Source organism: Neolamprologus brichardi, chromosome 12, assembly GCF_056152115.1.
Source record: "Neolamprologus brichardi isolate AB-2024 chromosome 12, ASM5615211v1, whole genome shotgun sequence".
Taxonomy (NCBI): Eukaryota; Metazoa; Chordata; class Actinopteri; order Cichliformes; family Cichlidae; genus Neolamprologus; species Neolamprologus brichardi.
The window spans coordinates 8,491,981-8,513,437 of record NC_142115.1 but is presented as its reverse complement, the minus strand read 5'-3'; the positions used below and the strand labels follow the sequence as shown (position 1 = coordinate 8,513,437).

Below are 21,457 nucleotides of genomic sequence, written 5' to 3'. Positions count from 1 at the left end.
AAGAACTACTGGGAAATTCACAGGATAAATCAGCTGGATCAGCTAAACCAGAAAACACATAAACGTGATTAAATAAAGAAATCATAAAAAATTAAAACACTTCACAACTTAAAACTGAGACAACTGTGATTTCTTTATTACCACAGCACACCAGGTCATAGATAATTTGATCTTAATGGCACTACCTTAAGAACATTGCTGCAGTCAACTGAGAGTTTCGACCTTATTACAACATCATGCTAGTTCTTAACCTCATTTACATCCACTTTGTCACTGGCAACCAAAGGTTAGTGTTAGGGGTGAGGGGTAAGCTTTTATTAGAAAAACTGTAATGTCTAAAAGTATGTGACTTTATTTGAAAAGTAACATTGTCTAGCTCCCAAAATTTTTCCTAATTAGCATGTGGCTAATACTAGTCAACTCACTGATGACCTGGCGGATGTTAAGAGGCTAAACAAGCCTACATGCTGGTTTTAGACAGTCTACCAAACTGAGCTGATAACAGTAGAAGATGGAAGATGCTCAGATTCACTTTAAAAACACCAGGATGTGACGTTAGCCAGGACTTTAATTAGAAGAGAAGCAGGACATTTCTAAGACAGGTGGTGTTGGCTAATTCTTACAGAAGAGAGGGTGAAATGTCAGTACTAAAAACCACTACACTACCTACAAGATTTTGAGTCCTTTTGCTATGGTTTTTGTCTATCTCAAGTCTAACATACAAGGAAGTGGTGAACACCCAGCACTCACAGGGAGAAAATGTCTTGACATCCTACAGGGTTGGAATAGTGCTAACACAATCATGTCATCACTTTTTATCCAATTACACGTCTCCGTATCACATTTAATGATCTGTCACCTCATATGACATTCTTAATGGCGATAATCAGCTAGCCCCCTTTTTGACGGATGGAAATAGCAGTGGGGTTTTTGGTGTTCGGAACAGATTAATAAAAAGCTGAGATAGGGAAAAGCATCGTCTTGACATGTGGAAAGTATCTGTGAATTGCAGGTAGAGTTCCTCTGGACCTTTTTCAGTAACCCTGTCCACGTACAGCAAAGCAGCAAAAGAGAGGGAGGGTGATAGACATGCAAAGAAACTGTAAAAAAAAAAAAAAAAAGAAGAGCAGAGAAAAAAAGTTGACAATATTCTGTTAAAATCTCATTAGCCAGAAAATGTTTGAGTTTACCCTAAAAAGAAAAAAAATAAATAAAACAACCCCAACCCTAGACGAATCGCTGATCTGATGGATGTTAAGGTTTCCACTAGTGGACAACACCTGCTGCATTCATAATTGGCAGCTGTAATGGGGAGAAACTGTACCTGTAAGATAAACATGGAGACCACTCCTGCCGCTGTGCTTAGGTAGTTTTTGGCAAACCAGTCCTGCAGTTTCCCAACACAACCCTGAAAGGCAACATTTTTATGTTTATCCTTTACTCATACACATTACGATACTAAGCATACATGCAATTATACCTCAAGCACAAGAAGAGAAAAAGGGGGAAAATGCTCCATATGTTTAAGTGAGCAGTGCATGACAAAGTGTTCATATGAATGTCAGGAGCCAGAGTTTCCCACCAGATCAATTCATTGTCATGCAATAATTAATCTTATTCATTTATGCTGTCAGTGGTTTTATTGTTGAGTCTCACTGGTGTAGGTAGTGCATAACACAGAGTCCAAAATGGAAAACTGTGGCACAACATTGATAACTGATACCGCACACATATACTGATATCTGTGTAATCATTTATGCTTGATCCCGGATACTATAGCTCCTCAAAGATGCACGATTCCCTTGCATAACTCAGAAATGTGCACCTTAAAACAAATAATCCGCAAGCTACAAGGAAATAGAGTGTCACTAATTTAGATGATTTACACAGAAACCAGTTTATTTCTCTATACAAAAAAATAATTCCCCACAAAGCTACAAAGCTAGCACATTTTACTCATCACTGACTGAAGAAATTAAGAATAAGCATTTTTTTTTTTTTTTGGGGGGGGGGTCCCACATGGTAGCCAGACTGAGAGAGTCAGAGCTCGAGAAGCCAAGCATTTGTAATGTCTTCATGAATTTCTTCACAAATCAATTTTTAACCAACCAGCAGCTCTAACACAAAGTACACTGTTAGCCTTTGCAGTAATTTCCATAGCTTAGTACTGCAAAATCAACAGTAAAAAACTCTAAAGGATGTTAGCAGTTTAGTACTGTAATTTGCATGTCATTGTGGGAAAATTCCATGAGATTACATTATTTTTACGGTAACTCACTGTACTCATGGAAACAGCTGTAAAATACAGCAAATGTATTAATTGGTGATGTTACTGAGATTATACTATTACACCATCTGGATTTCTGTTGTTTTCTACTGTAGATCTAAGAGTAATTACCTAAATCCTCATTCAGAGTGTATTACCATAAAATGCAATTCATTGTGAGAGTATGACATGTAAACTACAACATGCAGCATCATTTTTAACTTAAGGAGTAAGTTGCAGCTACACTAAAATGGAATTTCTTGAATTGAACCTCATATATTGATACATTTATTTGTTTATTCAAACAATGTGAAACATAATTACAGTCCACTTTGTATCAAACAACCAGTCTCACCCTTACAAAAAAGAATATTCAAGTATATTATAAGTCAACTTTAAAAACTTGAAAACAAGCAAGTATACTTTTAGTTCACTAGTTTCACTTGTCTGGGGAATGGAGTGATACTTTTATAGATTTTTAGACCACATTACATTTAAGCATACTTCAGTACTTCGAACTGGACAGTAAGTCCAGTTCGAAGTATACAGAAAAGTATAAAAAAAATTAGTCTATACTTGTAGTATAGTAGTGCTCGTAGTATACTATGTAGTATGTAGATTATTTGAAGTATACCTGAAGTATACTAAGGAGTACAACGAAATACCCAGCATGCATTGTAGTGCTTTAACTCTAAAATTAAAACAACTATGAAACAAATAATTGATGTTTTAAACAAGAATTTGTCACAAATTCTTGTGTAATGTCTTTTACCTTTTGAACAGAGTAAGTGGGATAAAAAACATTGTTTAAAGCGTGAATGAAAAGGGTTAACAATTAATAAACCTCAACTCTAAAATCATTTACTCACCTGTTTACAATATACTTCTGGTACTTGAACTATGAGTGTAGTTCTCTGCAAAGGAAGCCTTCTGATAGTTGAAACTATCATCTGACTGTCTGGGGAATGGAGTGATATGTTACATGTGAAAAATATGTTTCAACTGGATTTTAATTACTATGTTTCAATCAGAAGTAAGCCAAATATAAACTAAAAAGTAAATTAACAGTATACTTGGAAGTTTAGTATTGTGTTAGAGTACAGTATATTTTAAGTATACTCTTATAGACTGGAAAGGACATTATGCTAGTACATTTATAGTGAACAAAAAGTACATCTAAAAGCTAATTTCAAGTATACTTCCATATACTAAAATGGGGGCCAATATAGTCCCAAGAAGCATTAGTAGTATACTTACTAGGTAACGTATACTTTTCCTTTCTATATGTTACATTTAGAGTAATGTTTAAAAGTTACTTCATTTAGCAGGGTGTAGCTTTTTTCTCTTCTTATTCTTTCTTATACTGGAACTTCATTTTTTTCTGCAAAGGTGGTACTTTTAAGACACCTCTGCCTAGCTACAGTGAACTAACCAAAAGTTCACTGAAAAGAATATGCTGTGGTCGTCATTTTACACAAGTTCAGGTGTCACATCCATGAAACCTACACCACTAACCAGCATCAGTCCTACAACTTCACTCTTAAATTTAATAAATTCTGGGACAAGCAGAAACTGTATTTTTAGCGGTGCATTTTGTGGCAGGCCAGACTGCTATTAAATGCACTCTCCTATAGAAATAATTCCTTTGTAGCACCACTTTGTCTTGGTTCAGAAGAGATGTCCTGGATATACATGATAATGTAACACGGGTGTTTTTGTTTGTTCATGTTTAGCGCGTTGGGTTGTGTTTTTAAAGCGACTGTTACATTTTTAAAGCGTTTTATGCGACAGGTGTGTGAAGCACTTGTTACACATCTCAATGGGAGAGCCACAGCCGACACCACACCTTTACCAGACGTACAACGTGATGTATGGCGCACACGTCGGGTATTCACTTTCAAAACAACAATGGCGGATAGAAGATAGTGATTGAGGCGGTTAATGCTCCTTTCACTGGTTGCCAACCGTCATTAAATAACAACAAGAAGAAAATATTGATCTGCTTTTCTTAGTTGTGCCCGTTTAAGACGCGATTCAGACTCAAACAAAGCTGCAAAGCAGGAGAACAACATGACCATCAACTATTCTGTGCCACTGTCCCAGTTTGCTGCAGCACAGATTGATGATGAGATGGTGGAAGAACAACAGAGACAATTTACGGACCGTTAAGATGTGCAACTTAGAAGTAGTCAGAGGTAACTGGATGGAGTTCAGTCAGGTTAAATGCACGGTCAGTGTTGGGGAGTAACGGAATACATGTACCGCCGTTACGTATTTAAAATACAAAATATGAGTAACTGTATTCCGTTACAGTTACCGTTTAAAAAGGTGGTATTTAGAATACAGTTACTTTGTTGAAATAAATGGATTACACGGCGGTACTTCCCTGTTTCATATTGTGGCGGGTCAGGACTGTTTGGGTTTTGTTTGACAGCTACGTTCTGTTGTTCCAGGTGGCAGCGTTACGGTTGCCATGGTTACAGGGTGACGTTCTCTCTCTGCGTGTTTCCTGGGTGAGAGAGCGCCTGTTGTTGTGCTAAGCTAATAGGCAGAATGCTACAGGTATAGCTCTTAAGAATGTAGCATCATAGGCAGTTTAGTCCGTGCTGCAGGGAGAATGGACTGCCATACACGTTATGTGTCTGTGAGCGAGGGAGGGAGAAAAAGGAAAAGTACGAGCTGTCATCGAGCAAAAACGGGAGCTGGAAGCATGTAAATATAATAATAACCACTGCAGCCAAGAAGAGAGCCTGACGAGCCCAGTTGTAAGTAAGCTATTAAGACTCGGCTGTACACCGTGTTCGTGTTTTCCTCCAAAAACAATAAGTTCCGTTGGAGCAGCCTTTCAATGCCTCTCTCTGTCTCTCGCTAGCAAAGTGACCCAGACAACAAAGTAAAGCTAGTTTTCGGCTACGAGCCCGACACAGAACCCACCGTCTTAGCCAGAGGTCCCTTTACTACGGTTCGGAGCCGCGGACCTTCAGTAACAGTAATAAATCACAGCAATAGTACATTCATGTAGTTGTAAACAGCATGATAATATATTAAGTAATCCAAAGTATTCAGAATACGTTACTCTCATTGAGTAACGTAACGGAATACGTTACAGAATACATTTTGGGGCATGTACTCTGTAATCTGTAATGGAATACATTTTAAAAGTAACCTTCCCAACACTGTGCACGGTTGATTGGATTATATCTGAAGATTTTATGCTATTCGTGACAACTCTGCTAGACTCCAAATTTCTCATCCAATTAATGCGGGAGTATCTCAAAAGTAAATGAAACATCTAAACTTAACACTTTTTCCCTAAAACTGACTGACATGGGACACATTAAAGTTGAATTGGAACCAGCTAATCAGTCTGAAGGTAAGTGTTTTTTCACTTATTCGAGAGAAGTCAGAAATGTGTTCTTATTACTGTTTGTTTTGACTTTTCCACTAGGTTATTTTCAATCAAATGCTAAGACAAAATGTCAATAGCTATGAATGTGGAGACTCAAAAGACTAGTTAGTAATAGTTGCCGATGAATTTTTGAGACTTGATAGAAACATGGACGTTTGCAACAGGTGAATCGGCGAACTAATGAGGTTGCGCCCAAATGCTTAAAGCTGGTAAATGGTCAGTGTTTTCAGGTGTGCTTGTACTACCTGTACGGTGCGGGTGCTAACTAAGTCAGGCTAAAGTCAGTCAAGCGTCGAGCTCGAATATCTTTTAATTTTTGTCTTTACTGTGCTTTTACAGATTTTGTGTTCATTGAAGCCTTTTGTGAATAATTTTGATCATTTATAAACTGGGAATTGGTCCCTATACTCTTGTCTTTTTTTGGGGGGGGGGGGGGTTTGCATTGTATATGTCATTTTGGATAGGTAATTTGTCATTGAAGTTTTTGCAACTAAGTTTACTTGTAAATTTTGTGGCTTCCGTGCACGGAAATTTATATTGTTCAGCTTGCATGTTAAAAGCCACAAACATGTAGCTAACTATAGGTTTTCCTGTGGAACTGAGAACTGTCCTGCCACGTTCAGAACATTTTCTGCCTTTCGTTCACATATGCATAGGAATCACAGAACAAGAAGGGAGACCACTGAGGAGGAGTTCTATAAATTCACTGGTTACCTCAGCTGTCAAGTTCCTGGATGTGGGTATGCTGCACAAAACTTCACAGGTCTTTGTGCCCATCTCAGATTTCACATCAGACGGGAAAAAAGTATTATGTCCATTTGAAGGCTGCTCTAAATACTTCAGTGTCCGAACATAATTTTCCAGCCATATTTCTCAAAAACATAAGCAGACAGTTCAGCAGTCAAGGCAACAAGAAATTGCTGAAATCATTCAAGAACTTTTACAGAATGATCTCTTAACACTGTACAATAAAGGTGTGTTGAAATCTGACAAAACAAGGAAGACATTTTTCAAAGAAAATTTCAGTTATGTGGAACCCACTCAAATTTTTTTAGGATCTGACAGTACAGGCAAACAGCGTTATTTTCAGTATGTGCCAATTAAAGAAACACTGAAGTCTCTCTTGAGACAACTCACAATACGAGAACAGTACAAACAGTCAAAACAGCGCTGATCACCAGACATGGTTTTAGAGGATGTCTCAGACGGTCAAAATGTCAAGGATAATGCACTTTTACAGCACTATCCATCATCTCTTTCACTCATTCTCTACCAAGATGCATTTGGAGTGGTTAATCCATTAGGGTCTGGCAAAAAGAAACATAAAATCCTGGCAGTGTACATGACTCTAGGTGAGATCTTACCACACAACCGGTCCTCTGTTGATGCAATGCAACTTGTTCTGCTTTGCAGTGACACTGACTTCAAAACCTTTGGCCATAACAAAGCTTTGAAGTCTTATTGCAGACCTTAAATGGATGGAAGAGACAGGGGTTCTGGTAGAGGATGGAACCATAATGAAGGTAGCTTTGATAGCCATCTTAGGAGACAATCTGGGCTCCCACTGCATAGGTGGTTTCACTGAGAATTTCAGCTGCAGCAAACATTTTTGCAGATACTGCTTAACTGACAGGGAAAGCTTTATCAATGATCCACTATCACTTGGACAAAAAAGAATAGCTGATAAGTATAAGGACAGTGTTGAGGTCCTCTCTACAAGTGTCCACTTGGTTGTGAATGGCATTAAATTTGACTCCGTGTTTAATTCACTGAAGTATTTCCATGTGTGCTCTGGGTTAGCTCCATGTTTGGGGCATTATTTATTTGAAGGAGTGGTTTCCAGTGACTTGTCGCTATATATTGATACCCTTGTGCAAGTGGAAGGGCATTTCACATACAACCAGTTAAAAAGAGCAATTGTACAGTTCAAACACGTAGGAAGTGATGCTTTAATGCCATGTGAGGTGAAAACAAGGCAGAGGCTGGGGGGTTCAGCAGCACAGAACTTGTCACGGCTAGACGGTCCTCACCGGTCGCCTTGCCAATTTTTGTTGTGTTTGTGTGTTCTTTGTGGTGTTCTCCTCTCCATCCTGTGCATGTGTGTTTGTATGCGGGAACGTGTACTTCCGGAAGCCGTGGCACGGAACGGCAGCTGACCCGGGGGGAGTATCCTGAGCTGGAATCGTCGCACCTGTGCTTAATCACTTCGCCGGTTACTACTAATCCTAAGCAGACCTATTTAACGGTGCGGTCGAGTCACAACCAACGCTGGAACGTTGAGCTAAACCGGGTAGCGTAGTCGCGATTAGCATACCTAGTTTGTGAAGGAGAGAGAACGTTTTCGTTACTGTGTGTGTGCTTTTCTCATCTGCCTCCAGGATCCAGGGATCGGAGGAGGAGCGGGCACAAGGAGTTGTTTTGGATTGTCACTGCATTTTCACCCCGGGGAGAAGCCACTGTATCACTGGACTGCCCGTTTGGATTACAGACTCGAACTGTTGACTTAATTTTTCACTGTGAATAAATTCACTGTCACTCTGCAAGGAGTCTCGCACCTGAGTCCTTTAACCCAATTCACCATGACAGAACTGGTGTCTTCTACGACTTCTGCCTCTGTACATTGGTTAAAAGATAAAACATCTTGTGGATAGTGAGGTTTGGCAGTTATACCTTAAACTTAGAGACATTGTTGATCTTGTATGTGCCCCCAAAATAAGTCACAATGACATTGCCTACCTAAAGATACTGATAGAGGACTATATACATCTGAGACACAGTAGGTTTCCTGACAAAGCTTTAAAAGCTAAACATCACTATTTGTTACATTATGCAGAGCTTATCCTTCACTTTGGACCACTCATTTGTTTGTGGACCCTTAGGTTTGAGAGCAAGCACTCGTATTTCAAAGCATGTACAAGAACAGCGCACAAGTTTGTCAACTTATGCAAGACTCTGACAGAACGGCATCAGTTACTGCAGTCCTACCTCTCAGTGGGCCAAATGTTTCCACCTACAGTTCAAATCATTGGAGAAGCAAGTGATTATAATCATCATCTTTACAATGCTGTCATTCAAGAAGCTGTGGCAAAAGCAGGCTGCACTAATCAGACCACTTTGGATGTGTCAGCAGTTGTCTACAAAGGTACCAAGTATGTCAAAGGCTATGTTTCCATTGTAGATGACACTGATGATGGCTTGGTTTTTGGGAAGATAGCTGTTATACTTGTTAACGATTCTGAATTGTACTTTGTGCTCGAGTTGCACCACTCAGTACTTCTCATTGACCTTGGACTTCACTGCTTGCGTTGCCCTACAGAAAGAAGTGTGTGTGTAGATGCTGACAGTCGGATGGATTATTACCCACTACCACTTTATAACATGGCAGGCCTTTTTGTTGTCTCCCTACACCATTCAGTTTCCTCTTAATTCTTTTTCAGAGATGGAAATTGAAGAGGAACTCACAAGCCTCCTGCCGGCACTAGACAGAGAGAAAATAATCTGCATTGTAGAACATCTGATGGACGTTACTGGTGTACAACAAAAAGTGATCTTTTGTTTGTGGAGGCGGAAGATCTCAAACCCTTTCTCACACCAATTCAAATACGTAAACTACTTCTTGCATTTAAAGGAGGTTTGTGTAGGTTCTGTACAACTCATAGACTTGAGTCTATGAGTTGAAGGTCACTCATAGACTCATATGTCACTGATTAGCTTGATTAGCTTTTTTTTTCTCTTCACCATACTACTCATGTACTTTGACAATAAAATATTGAAGAGCGTTTTGGGGCTCACATTGTCTGGTAGATAATTAACACGGAAAAAATAAACAAAAGTAGACACTAAATCTAACACCATTAACCTTTCATTGGTAGTGGTACAACTAAGGGTGGAGATTGTGACATACTGTAAAATATATTGTATTATGACTTTTCAATGCAAGACCTTGAGTTTGTAGTACTTTTGGAGTCCTTGGATTGTTTCTTTTCATCTTCAGACAAAGTCCCCAAAACTGCCTTGCCGTTACTACTAAGTCCTAATTGTAGGGTTCATCTTTTAGTGAGGACATATTTGTTGACATAGTAGCTTTTTAAAGTAGCTTTTCCAATGTTTTTTTTTTTGTTTGTTTTTTTAAAGATGGCAACAGACCAGAGAACCTGAATGACACCATTACTCTGGAGCTTTGCCCTGCTGCATCAGCTGAAGCATCAAGCCATCCACCTCACCCCTCCTCCTCCACGTCCACCACTATGTACAACCATTACTCCAGCTCTTGGGTCTCACACTTACAGATTCCTTGGGCAAGATTTACACTCCGACTGTCGCATGCAATCACAAGAGGAGACAGAGGTCATCCAGAGGACAGGAGAAGTATGGTTAGAATTGTTGTGGAGTTGTGCAAGTTCACTGCAGAAACCCTAAACGTGCATCTTGTGAAGAGGTTGCTCAGATCATTGTAAACAGATACCCTCAAACATTTGCAGATTTTACTGAAAAGGGAGAAAGACTGGGACTGTGGACATTATTCACTACTAAGAAGCATCAAATCTAGAGTTGAACATGTTAATCGAGATAATACAACACATAGACTTCGTCAAACAAAGAGAACCAGGAATGAGGAAGATTGCAGTCCCAACAGTAATGCAACCCCACCTAAAAAAGTTAGATGCCTTGTTGATAGCTATGGTTGTATTAATTGGCAGCCAGTTGAACTTCCTGAGGGGGAAACGCCAGCTTCTTTATAGGAAAAGAAACACATCTTGTTTACAATTTTTAATTCACAAGGACCTGGAGCTGTGGAGAGACCTGATGTGGATGACTTCATGTGCCTCACATATATTTCTCAGTGGTAGCTTATCAACAGTTGTCTCTCACCTTCAGTAGCTGAAATTCAGGAGCAGTGGCCATTCTTGTTTACTGGGAAAGGTCTTTCGAACCACTTTTACAAACTCACAGGCATTGATATTAGTGAGCGCTTAGGTCAGGCCCTCATAACCAAAGGCAGAAGGATTATTAACTATTTCTCCAGCCAGAAGCTCAAATGGAAACTTGGTATAAGTACACTCATCCAGCAGATAGAAAGTGAGGGAGTTTTGACCAACAACAAGGTTGGTACAGCAGCCATACTTCTCATGGTGAAGTATGACAAGGAAGACGAAGACTCCCTCTTTGTCTTAGCAGATGTAAGCTTTTTTCATACAGCTCCAGGTTTAATGCTGTTGCTTGCTGTCCTGTTTTTGTTTTTTTGTTTTTTTGTTACATAAAATGTCCTGGTCCTTTTTCTGGCAGGAAACATCTACCAGGATGTCTCTTGAAGCAAAGAGCAACCTGCCAATCACCCCTAGGCTGATCATGCTTGGTAAGAAGTCATTTTTGAAATAGAACTGATTAGACCATATTACAAATTCTGTTTGGCACAGGAGCTTTTCGTGGACACAGGTATCCAGTCTCTGTTTTGTTAGTTCAAATTTCTGTAATTTCCTTTATAAACCAAGGTTGTTAGACATGTGTCTCAGTGAATCCAGCTAAGTAACAATATCAAATTTCACATTACATATTACTGATCAACATGGTAGTCTAGTTACACTAACAGCAGAAATACTGAAGTCAATACTGTAAAGTTCAACAGCAGCACAAACTATAAACTCCAAAATAACCATACAGTTGATTCATCTCCGGTAATTTAATTGGGCTGAGTCTTTGTTAGGTGTGTTAAATGTGCAGAATAATTCCCAATTATGTGCAATTATAATATGTTAAAACAGACTTATGTACATAAGGTCACTGATAATTAACTGTACGTAGCTATTTGCTTTATGACTATCTAGACAGTGTGAAGAAGTGACATATTGAAATTATTTTATGTTGCATAATGACAATGTTGCCCCTATACATTTAAGGACAAAATTTAATGACTGCCACCTGCTGGATGGTGAGTACAGAGGGGCGTGCAGCCTAGGCAGAGTAGTGGAACTCAGATCCACTGAGCGCTCAACACAGACAGCATCGTCAGAAGAAAAGTTGATAAAATACATTTAAAAATTTGTATTGTTCGATACATATGCATACCGAACCGAAAGCACTGTATCGAACGGTTCAATACCGATACAAGTATTGTTGCACCCCTAATATATATATATATATATATATATATATATATATATATATATATATATATGTATATATATATGTATATACATATATATATATATATATATATATATATATATATATATATATATATATGTATATGTATATATGTATATATATATATATATATATATATATATGTATATGTATATATATATATATATATATATATATATATATATATATATATATATATATATATATATATATATATATATATATATATATGTATATATATATATATGTATATATATATGTATATATATATATATGTATATATATATGTATATATATATATATATATATATATATATATATGTATATATATATATATATATATATATATGTATATTAGGGGTGCAACGATACTCGTATCGATATTGAACCGTTCGATACAGTGCTTTCGGTTCGGTACGCATATGTATCGACCAATACAACATTTTTAATTTATTTTATCAACTTTCCTTCTGACGATGCTGTCTGTGTTGAGCGCTCAGTGGATCTGCGCTCGACAGTGCAGCCTAGGCGGAGTAGTCGAACACAGATTCACTGAGCGCAGGGCAAGCTAGCTAGACAGAAGTTAAGCTTGTTGCAACATGGCAAATTGAACCTCCCCCACCCTCATTCAGATCTGGCGCCTGGAACTATTTTGGTCTTCATGTGACGTATGACCCTGAAGGTAAGCGAGTCATGGACTAAAGTAAAACAGTATGTCAGATGTGCCAAGCAATGCTCAATTACATGAGTGGGAACTAGTGTGTTAGCGCAGTTAGCTCGTTAATGTGTTGACGCTGTCCAGCCCCACACACGGGGCAATCCGCGGTAGCTCGTTAACGGAGATTTGCCGTGTTGTGGCGTTAACCTCATTTCAGATTAAGGCTGACAGCACTAGTGGGAACACAACGAATATGACTGCACATTTACCCGATAGCATCCTAGTGCAAAGACAAGTGGAAGCAGACAAAAACAACAAGCAGGCATACAAACTTTACCCGAGTCATTTAGACAGCCGTTAGCACATGACTCTCCTTATGGGGACCTGATATGTTTAATATGCTGCTGAGAATATAGCCCAGAAGAAGCATATAGTATAGCTTTTATTTTGGAAAGAGACATTTCTCTGTAATAAACTCTCTTTTCCAAAGATGAGTGATTCCTCAATCAGATACAGGGCTCGCAAAATCGCTAGCGATTTTTCCAGTCGGGCTGCCCTGCTCTGCTCGTCGGCCTATCGTAGGAAGGAAAAATATATGTCAATGCTTTTGCATTCTTTCGGAAATGTAGCTGGGTAATTATGTCATTTGCATCGGTGAGCCACTGTCAATATGTGACATATTGAAATCGCGTTTGAATTTGCGCTTGTTTTTTGCTTTCACTTTGCAATCACGCGAACTGTGTATAGAGAGCGACAGTACTGATTGGTGAGTGATGATAATTTGCGCACCAATTCCTCTGGCATCGTCTTATCAATCGTTAGCTTACTATGCAAACATGACAAGTGAAATCTCCTGCAGCTTAAACATGTGAGAGGTTGATCGCGCAGAGAATCGCTGAGCGTTATGTGAGTGCGTGTGTCAAAGCAGCAGGATATATATTTTAGTTCTGCTGAGCCAAATAAGACAGGTCAGGGTGAAGAAGTGACAGCCAAAGAAAAGCTTACCACAAAACGGAAAAGTTATGACAAATCAGACTATAAGGCAAAAAGAAAGTGCAGCTTTATGGTTTCATGGACAAAAGAATTTCTGTGGCTGCAATATGACGAGCTAAATAACCAGGTCTATACATAAGTGGTCCGCAGGTGCGCATTCGCTGTCAAAATAAAAAACGCGCACAAGATAAGAAGTTGCAACGCCTGTTTGCATACATAAGATTTTCAGGAGGAGGACAGACATTTGTTTAGAACTCATAAAGATGTCGAAGAAGCTCCTTTAAGCAATTACTTTGGTGTTCCTCCACCTCCAAAGAAATGTCAGGAGTCCGAACCACAAAAGAAGCGCGTATTCTCGGAAAAGTGGTTGCAGGAGGTGAGCTGGCTTCAAACAAATGATGAACGCACAGAGATGTGGTGCAGAATGTGCCGTGAAAATTTAATAAATGACAAATTAATAAAAAGGCATGAACATTTTTTTTGTATCGGAAAAATATCGAACCGTGACACCAAAGTATCGAACCGAACCGAACCGTGAATTTTGTGTATCGTTGCACCCCTAATGTATATATATATATATATATATATATATATATATGTATATATATATATATATATATATATATATATGTATATATATATATATATATATATATATGTATAAATAAAAATACATATAAATAAATAAATGATACATTTTTTTTATACAATATAATTTTTTTTTTGGAACCCTCCAGTCTCTTACAGTATGTTACTGTTTCCTGAAATTACTGTAAATTACGACCTGTTAAACAGTAAATGACCGCCTGTAGGAACACGGTATCCTCTAGCAGAGATGAATATTTTTGGTACTGATGATGCGTGATAACAGTAAGTTACTGGTAAATATATTGCAGTTTATTACCTTGCAGCAGGCTTACAGTGACATACCGTGAATAAACGGTAGTATACCAATTTCTTAATCACAGTATGATGTTACTTTGTTGACGTAATTTACGACATAACGACATAACGGGATCTCACTGGCGAGTGACGCCAGTGAGATACCGTAAAAAAAGCTACGGTGGGTTACCATAATTTGTCCAGGAGTATTCTAACACAACAGCAAAAAGCGGTATCATTCTGCAGAACGGTAAGCTACCGTAACACGGCGTCACGGTATGACGCTGGCAACAGTGACGCCAGTATGTTACCGTAAAGTGGAGACAAAAAGTCTAACAGTGTACAGTGTGCTGGAATTCCTCCACAATGATGTGAGAGAATGATAAAGCCTTCTAAATAAAGACTAAAAGACCTTGCAGTATAATTAAAACGTCATTACCAGTGAAACATTAAAGAGAAACCAGATTAACCAGATCATAAAAACACTGTTATTAGAACTGTAAGTCAGATGAAATGAACGATTGTAGATTTTTTCAGTTTGTTTCACAACTGAATGTTGGTCAAATTCATATGTTTGTGTAAGACAATGTGGGATGTGTTTAAGCGTTATCATTACAGAGAGCAGATCTGGAATTGGGGTTTAGCTTTAAACAAACACAAACTATATTGGTTGAAGTTTGGAATTGTTATTGATGAATTAATATGCTGTAATTTATCTGAAAGCAACATTCCCAAATTCTTAATGTATATCCAAAATGGAAATTGTTTTTATCGTCTCATGAAACTCCTGTACCTTTTTTCTGGAACAACTGCTACTTCACCTGTTCTTTTGTCTACTTCCCTACATCCATTTTGTCTACATCCCTTTTTCTGCTACGTTCTTTGTTAAACATGTGTTCACCTCAATAAAACTAAAGTCTTTTAAAAACAGTGTTTTATGGTTTGATAATGTAAACTAACCTCTTGCCAGTTGGGCTGGTCAGTGACGTTACAAGGGTCCAGAGTACAACAGGATATTGGGACATTTCCCCCCCAGTCTGCCACACCGTGGACTCCACAGCACTTAAACTGTACAAAACACAACACTCGGGTTCAGTGGAGTAAACATGTCTGCTATCTGAGCAGGGAAATGCACAAAATGATTTCCTATTCTGTTTATATCCAGTTCCATATATTTATTCTTTAACTCAATATCCATAGTATTACATTTAATGCTACAAGTTTCTACTTCAATGAGCCTGTATCTCTGAGTTTGATGATTCAGTGTTAATATGAGCAGTGTTTAGCTTTAAATGGTGGAGCAGGACATGCATGATTAATCTGACAGAGGAAAGCAGCTTATCATTTACCAGATACTGGATGGCATCAAAGTCATCTTTGAGTGTCTGATTTTCTCCTGGACCCGATATCTTGTAGACCTCCAAGCTGTGCATCAGATCTTTCTCAAAGTATGTGCCAATCTGCATGACAGAAAGGAAGAGAAAGAACAGAAATATACTGGAGCCTACTGGACATGAACAAAAACAGTGTTTAGATACAAGTGGGGATAAATACCAGTACCAAATCAAACCAAACAAGCAAAAATGTCAAAAAATGCGAGAACATATGCCGTAAGTCTGGAGAATGAACTTAGCTCCTTGGTTAAATTAATATGTCCATCTACATAGAAACTAAGTATACAACACTTCAGTATGTGATGGACTCTTTCTTCAGCTTTTCCAGTATTGTAATAACAGGCCAGTCAATGTGTCTGAGATGTGGCACTCAACAGATTCTCAATCGCAGAAATAATAAGACAATAATAGAAGTATACCCTTGTTTTGAAGTAGTAAACTTTGAAACTTTATTTTTTCATTTCCAACTTTAAGCATAGTTTTTATGTTTTGGTGGCTGCTAAATTAAAGTTATATTTAAATAAATTGTACAAAATACCTGACCAAACCTGAAGACCCCGTGGCAATATTTGCTTTGGATAGGACTTTAATTTAGTCCAGTTCCATGTTGTCCTGTTTACTAACTACACTATAAGTAGCAGCAGTGCACTGGTTACTAGCAGAAGACCTGGAGGAAGCTAACAGCACTTAGTTTTTCATGAATGCAATGCTAACAGCTTGTCTTTTTGTATATTGTGCTTTATGCTTAACTACAAATGCGGTGAAGTGAGCTGACTCACCCTATCACTTTCTGTTACTTGTGTCTCTTAATACTTGCCGGGAAGCTTTTGTTCCAGTTAACGTAACACTATGTGACAATAAGTAGAATAGGTGGTTCAGATTATGTAGCACAGGTGGTTTTATCAATGGCTTCTCCAGTCTGCAAACCCTAAACTGCCCCTTATGCTTCACTGGCACGTAAATATGTGCAAAATAGATTTTGAAAAAGAGCTTACAAGTGTGTGAATGATTGAATCTGGCTCGTAGTGTAACAACACTCTAAGACATTTATGAGACTAAACAATTTAATAGAATTCACACCTAGTTTTGACATCAGCACTGGATGTGGGCATCATGGTAACTTGGCATTAGAAGGGTAATCATCATGGGACAAAAAACAACCACTCAATAGGCCATGTGAACTTGATAGCAGCATGAACCAAGCTAGACAGCTTATAGAGGTGAATAAAGTGCATAGATTTTCTTTATTATGGTTCTGTTGCCATTATTTGATACATTTTATGCTACAAATTTTGTCAAAATATCAAACCCAATATTGTGCTACACATAAAGTAATCATTCTTTTCCTCTGGTTTAGGTATCACAACTGGAAAAAATTGGATTGGTGTACTTCTAATAGAAACCTTTAAATAACCTGGTATATGTATATACATATGGATACAGACAGTGACTGTCCTACCTCTCTGTTGTAGACAAAAAACACACAGGCCATAGCCAGCTCCACAGATATCAGGAAGGACAGCAGGACATAAAACTGCGTGGGTGAAAATGGGACACCACATGACTACATTTGCATCTTCAAAGCTAATTTCAGTGTACTTCATTTGCATTCATTCAAACTAAATGCAAAGCTCATTAAAAGCATAGTTATGCTAATTTATTATTATTTTGTAGTAACTCATTAAAAATCTCTGGGCGACATTGAGTCACTGCTTCATACTCACGCTTATGAGCATGCAGCGGTTCTCCCTCATGCCTCCAACCACTCCCAAGTAGCACACACAGGTAGCAATGGTACCAGTGACCACCAGAGTGTTGGCAGGGTAGATTGGCCAGAAGGAGGTGACTAGAGAGCCAAACCTGGAGTGCATCATCATGAATTCACCAAAGGCCACCACAAAGGCGTTGCTTAGCTTCACCATAGCAAACAAACACACATACACGCATAAATAGGACAAGAGACATGTCACATTATTATTCTGAATTTGAGTCTATGTGGGTTTGCCTATATGGACTAAAACTGAATTTACACTCAAAATTTAGTTAGTTTCTCTGCTCACAAATGAAAAAGTTTGGATTTAAATTTGTGAGCAGAGAAATTGCGTACATTTACTCTCTCAAATAAAAAAACAGCAGACGTCTGATGTTAGACAGAATCGTCAACTTATGACACACTGACTCACATCTAGAGTGAAGTAAACACTATATGTGCAACTAGGAAAATGATACACTTTGTATCATTGTACATTGTATTTCACAGCTTTGTATTTCTTTCTATTTATTTATGAATTGTTGCCTAGAGCCTTATTTTTGATTTGCTTTATATACAGAAAGTCATTTCCATCATATCTGTTATTAACCTCTGTCTCTCTTCCACAGCATGTATTTTATCCTGTCTTCCTTCTCTCACCCCAACCGGTCGCAGCAGATGGCCCCGCCCCTCCCTGAGCCTGGTTCTGCTGGAGGTTTCTTCCTGTTAAAAGGGAGTTTTTCCTTCCCACTGTCGCCAAAGTGCTTGCTCATAGGGGGTCATATGATTGTTGGGTTTTTCTCTGTATCTATGAAGTGCCTTGAGGCGACTTTTGTTGTGATTTGGCGCTATATAAATAAAATTGAATTGAATTGAATTGAATAAACTAAACAAAATGGTGCATAAACATTTACAAGACATGAAACGCTGTGTTTGGCCCCAAGACCCACCATAAAATACTGAACATGTTGTAAAGACAAATAAGGAGACTGACAACTGATTTATGGAAGTGGCTAAGGAGATATTTACATAAGACACACTACTGTACAATTTAAGCTGCTTCTATTCAGTATACTAATTAAATGTCTTTGCATAGCAGAAAAAAAGTGTATTTTTACTTTTACTTTTTTTTGTTTGTTTAGCTTTTGTTTAGATTAACATTGCACATAAATCATAATAAGCTTGTAACATGCATTACTACAGACTAACCCAGCTAATCTTGTTTTTTTCTTTCTAGAATTAAAATGAAACACTGGACCATTGTGGGTGCATTACAGAGGTCCCTCGCTACAACGCGGATTTTTTTGTGCAATTTTGCATGCTTTTGTTTTTTGTTTTTTTTTTACAGCGTATTGTGTTCTGCGTTCTGATTGGCTGTAGACCAATCAATCTCATGTCGTGTCTCCTGTACAGTACAGAATGCGTTCAGCTTGTCAAATTTACCTAAATCTTCGATCGCTAGCAGTGTGACTCTGAAGTACTGTACTGTATGTTTGTTTGCAAGTTTTCTCCAACAAACACAAAAGTATCGACGAAACGTTTTGCACCGTCAAAGGCATCTGCGGGTGCCTTTGGTTTCATTCTATAATACTGGACTTCTTTTTCTACGAACGTTTGAACTTTTAGAGTGTTTAAACCATTGAGAAAAGTGGGGAAATGTTCGAGCCCGTCGGAGAAAAGTGTATAAAGTGTGTAGTAAGGGGTTTTACAGCCATAAAACATCTATAATAATTGTTGTTGTTTTTTTTTAAGTTAGATACTTCGCGGATTTCGCCTATTGCAGGTTATTTACTACCGTGATAAACGAGGGACCACTTTATTTCCATCACAAGTAAAATATTTTGAACGTTTTGATCGGAGCCTAAAATGGTACTTTAATCCCCTCTTGTGGTCAAACGTAATCAAGTGCATTGCCTGTGGAAATTAAATGGTGCTCCTGACTGATAATAATTGCAAATTAATGCTCAATGTTCAGGAACTGTGGCACCACATTTACAAGTAGAAGGTAGTTCCAGCTGCTCCCTTATTTTCCAAGGGCTGGTCACAGCAGATGGATATGCATGTTGATGTGGCACAGATTTTACCCCGAATGCCCTTCCTGACACAACACTCCCCCATTTTGTTGGACAAGGTAGGCAACTACTATCTGTCTATCTATCTATAACTATTTACCATAATGTGTATCTATAAATGTGTATACTGTAAGTGTGCTATGTCATCTGACTGGAACTGGTAATTCACAGTCACATGACAACCCATGTTTTCTGTAGTCTGCGTGGGTCTCTTACCCCAACGTACCTACCCAGCAGAGGAAGTGCAGAGCTGTCACCAGAGATTTCAGGCAGTTCACACAGGCGCTAGTCATCCTTACTGATAATCTTCCTCTGTCACATTGAGTTTGTCACATTTATTACCATAAAATACAAAATGACACTTTAGATTAGTCTCACTAATGGGCTTAAATGTTTGAGACATAATACTGCTATAGATAGTTACTGTTTACAGTACACTTTTGTTTGATGTGACAACACTGACCCTTAAGTCACAATGGACACCTGTGCTCTGTTTAGGCTCCTGTTAATCATTGTTATCTGCTCTTATCTCCACATCTAAATGTGATTGTGTGACAGCAGCTCACAGCACAACACAAAACCTTCACTTGTAACCAAATTTCCATATCTTGTGCTTCCTAATTTATTACAAACATGTAAATAAATTCAAATGAAATGATAAATTCAGACACTAATTTTGTGGTTGAGATAACAAACCAATTGAATAATCTAAGGACCTACCTTGACTAATCTGTATCCAGCAATATCTCTGTGACAGACGTGTGTGAGCAGTAGCCCAGCGTTGCTTCACTCATTGCCAGGGTTAACTAACAATAAGGAGGAAGGAAAACTAACTAAAAGGGTGTGGAAGGGCAGTTGACATACTGGGTGTATCTACCCAGTATGTTTAGTAACAACATTAAAGAGGAGGGGCATTCACGCCTGGCAAGCGAGAGGTCTGTAATAAAAGACATTTTGAAAAAATAATAAAACTGTTGAAAGACAGTTGAATTTACTTTGAAAAACACTAACCATATCACAGTCTCAGGTGAAGCAGATTTTCATCAATGACCTCTTGAATTTTGCTGGACTCATTTTTTGCTTAGAGGAAAATCCATGGCATCATGCTACCATTTTGCTTCACTGCAGAAATGCAATTAGTCAGAGGCTAAAATTGGATTTTCCAGGTAGGAGATCAATAAAATCTATTGTAGCAGATTCTTTTTCGTTTACAGTCTGCAATCAGGTGGCTTGTGCTCTTGATGACATTTAATGCTCCCTGTGGACTTATTCATTTGACTTCAACAATAAATAATTAAGATGCCACATAAATGATCAGAATTACTTTCCAACCCCTAGTCAGTATAAAAGCGATTGGAAAACTTGTACAGTAAGCAGATGGGACAGTGAGGTGATCATCTTGCATGATACTGCTGTGGATCTATAATATGTTATACAGTGTTGGGTCTGAGCTTCCACAGGCCCCGCTGGTTTAGAAACTTATTCCTGTTAACGAAACAAGGAAGCAAGACAAACAGCTTTAACCGGTGTTTACTTGCTAGCAGTGTTGGTCAAGTTACTTGAAAAAAGTAATCAGTAATTAATTACTGATTACTTCCCCAAAAAAGTAATCCCGTTACTTTACTGATTACTTATTTTCAAAAGTAATTAATTACTTTAAATTTAATTAAATTAAATTAAACATGATTTACAACCTGAATAGGTGATAAAGCGATAGATCTTTCAGCCCAATTCTACTTTTTCTACATAATCCATCATACAAAATGTAATCAAATGGAAAAGTCTCTTTTTAAAACTTGTTTTGTTAGTTTTAATCTTTTAACTTTATGCATGAAGCAAAATTTTAATTATATGCACCATTCTCTGACTTGAAGAAATTAGTTTAACAT

The 21,457-nt window shown here is 38.0% G+C and overlaps 1 protein-coding gene across 1 annotated transcript; it reads right to left on the bottom strand.

Moving 5' to 3' along the window:
* Positions 1-440: 440 nt before the first annotated feature.
* Positions 441-20,356, bottom strand: LOC102780706 (leukocyte surface antigen CD53-like). Its single transcript, XM_006797547.3, has 8 exons — positions 20,289-20,356; positions 19,799-19,880; positions 17,471-17,659; positions 17,206-17,280; positions 15,702-15,812; positions 15,313-15,420; positions 1,325-1,408; positions 441-1,100 (listed from the first exon to the last, which is right to left on the bottom strand). Exons 2-8 carry the CDS (start codon positions 19,859-19,861, stop codon positions 1,035-1,037), a joined length of 696 nt encoding a protein of 231 aa, XP_006797610.1. The 5' UTR covers positions 19,862-19,880; positions 20,289-20,356; the 3' UTR covers positions 441-1,034.
* Positions 20,357-21,457: the final 1,101 nt, after the last annotated feature.

Coding starts and splice junctions, on each gene's coding strand:
- LOC102780706 (XM_006797547.3), bottom strand. CDS start 19,861: ATGACTAGCGCCTGTGTGAACTGCCTGAAATCTCTGGTGACAGCTCTG. Junction 17,281..17,470: donor ACCGCTGCATGCTCATAAGC/GTGAGTATGAAG, acceptor TCACCCACGCAG/TTTTATGTCCTGCTGTCCTT. Junction 15,421..15,701: donor TTGATGCCATCCAGTATCTG/GTAAATGATAAG, acceptor TGTTTTGTACAG/TTTAAGTGCTGTGGAGTCCA.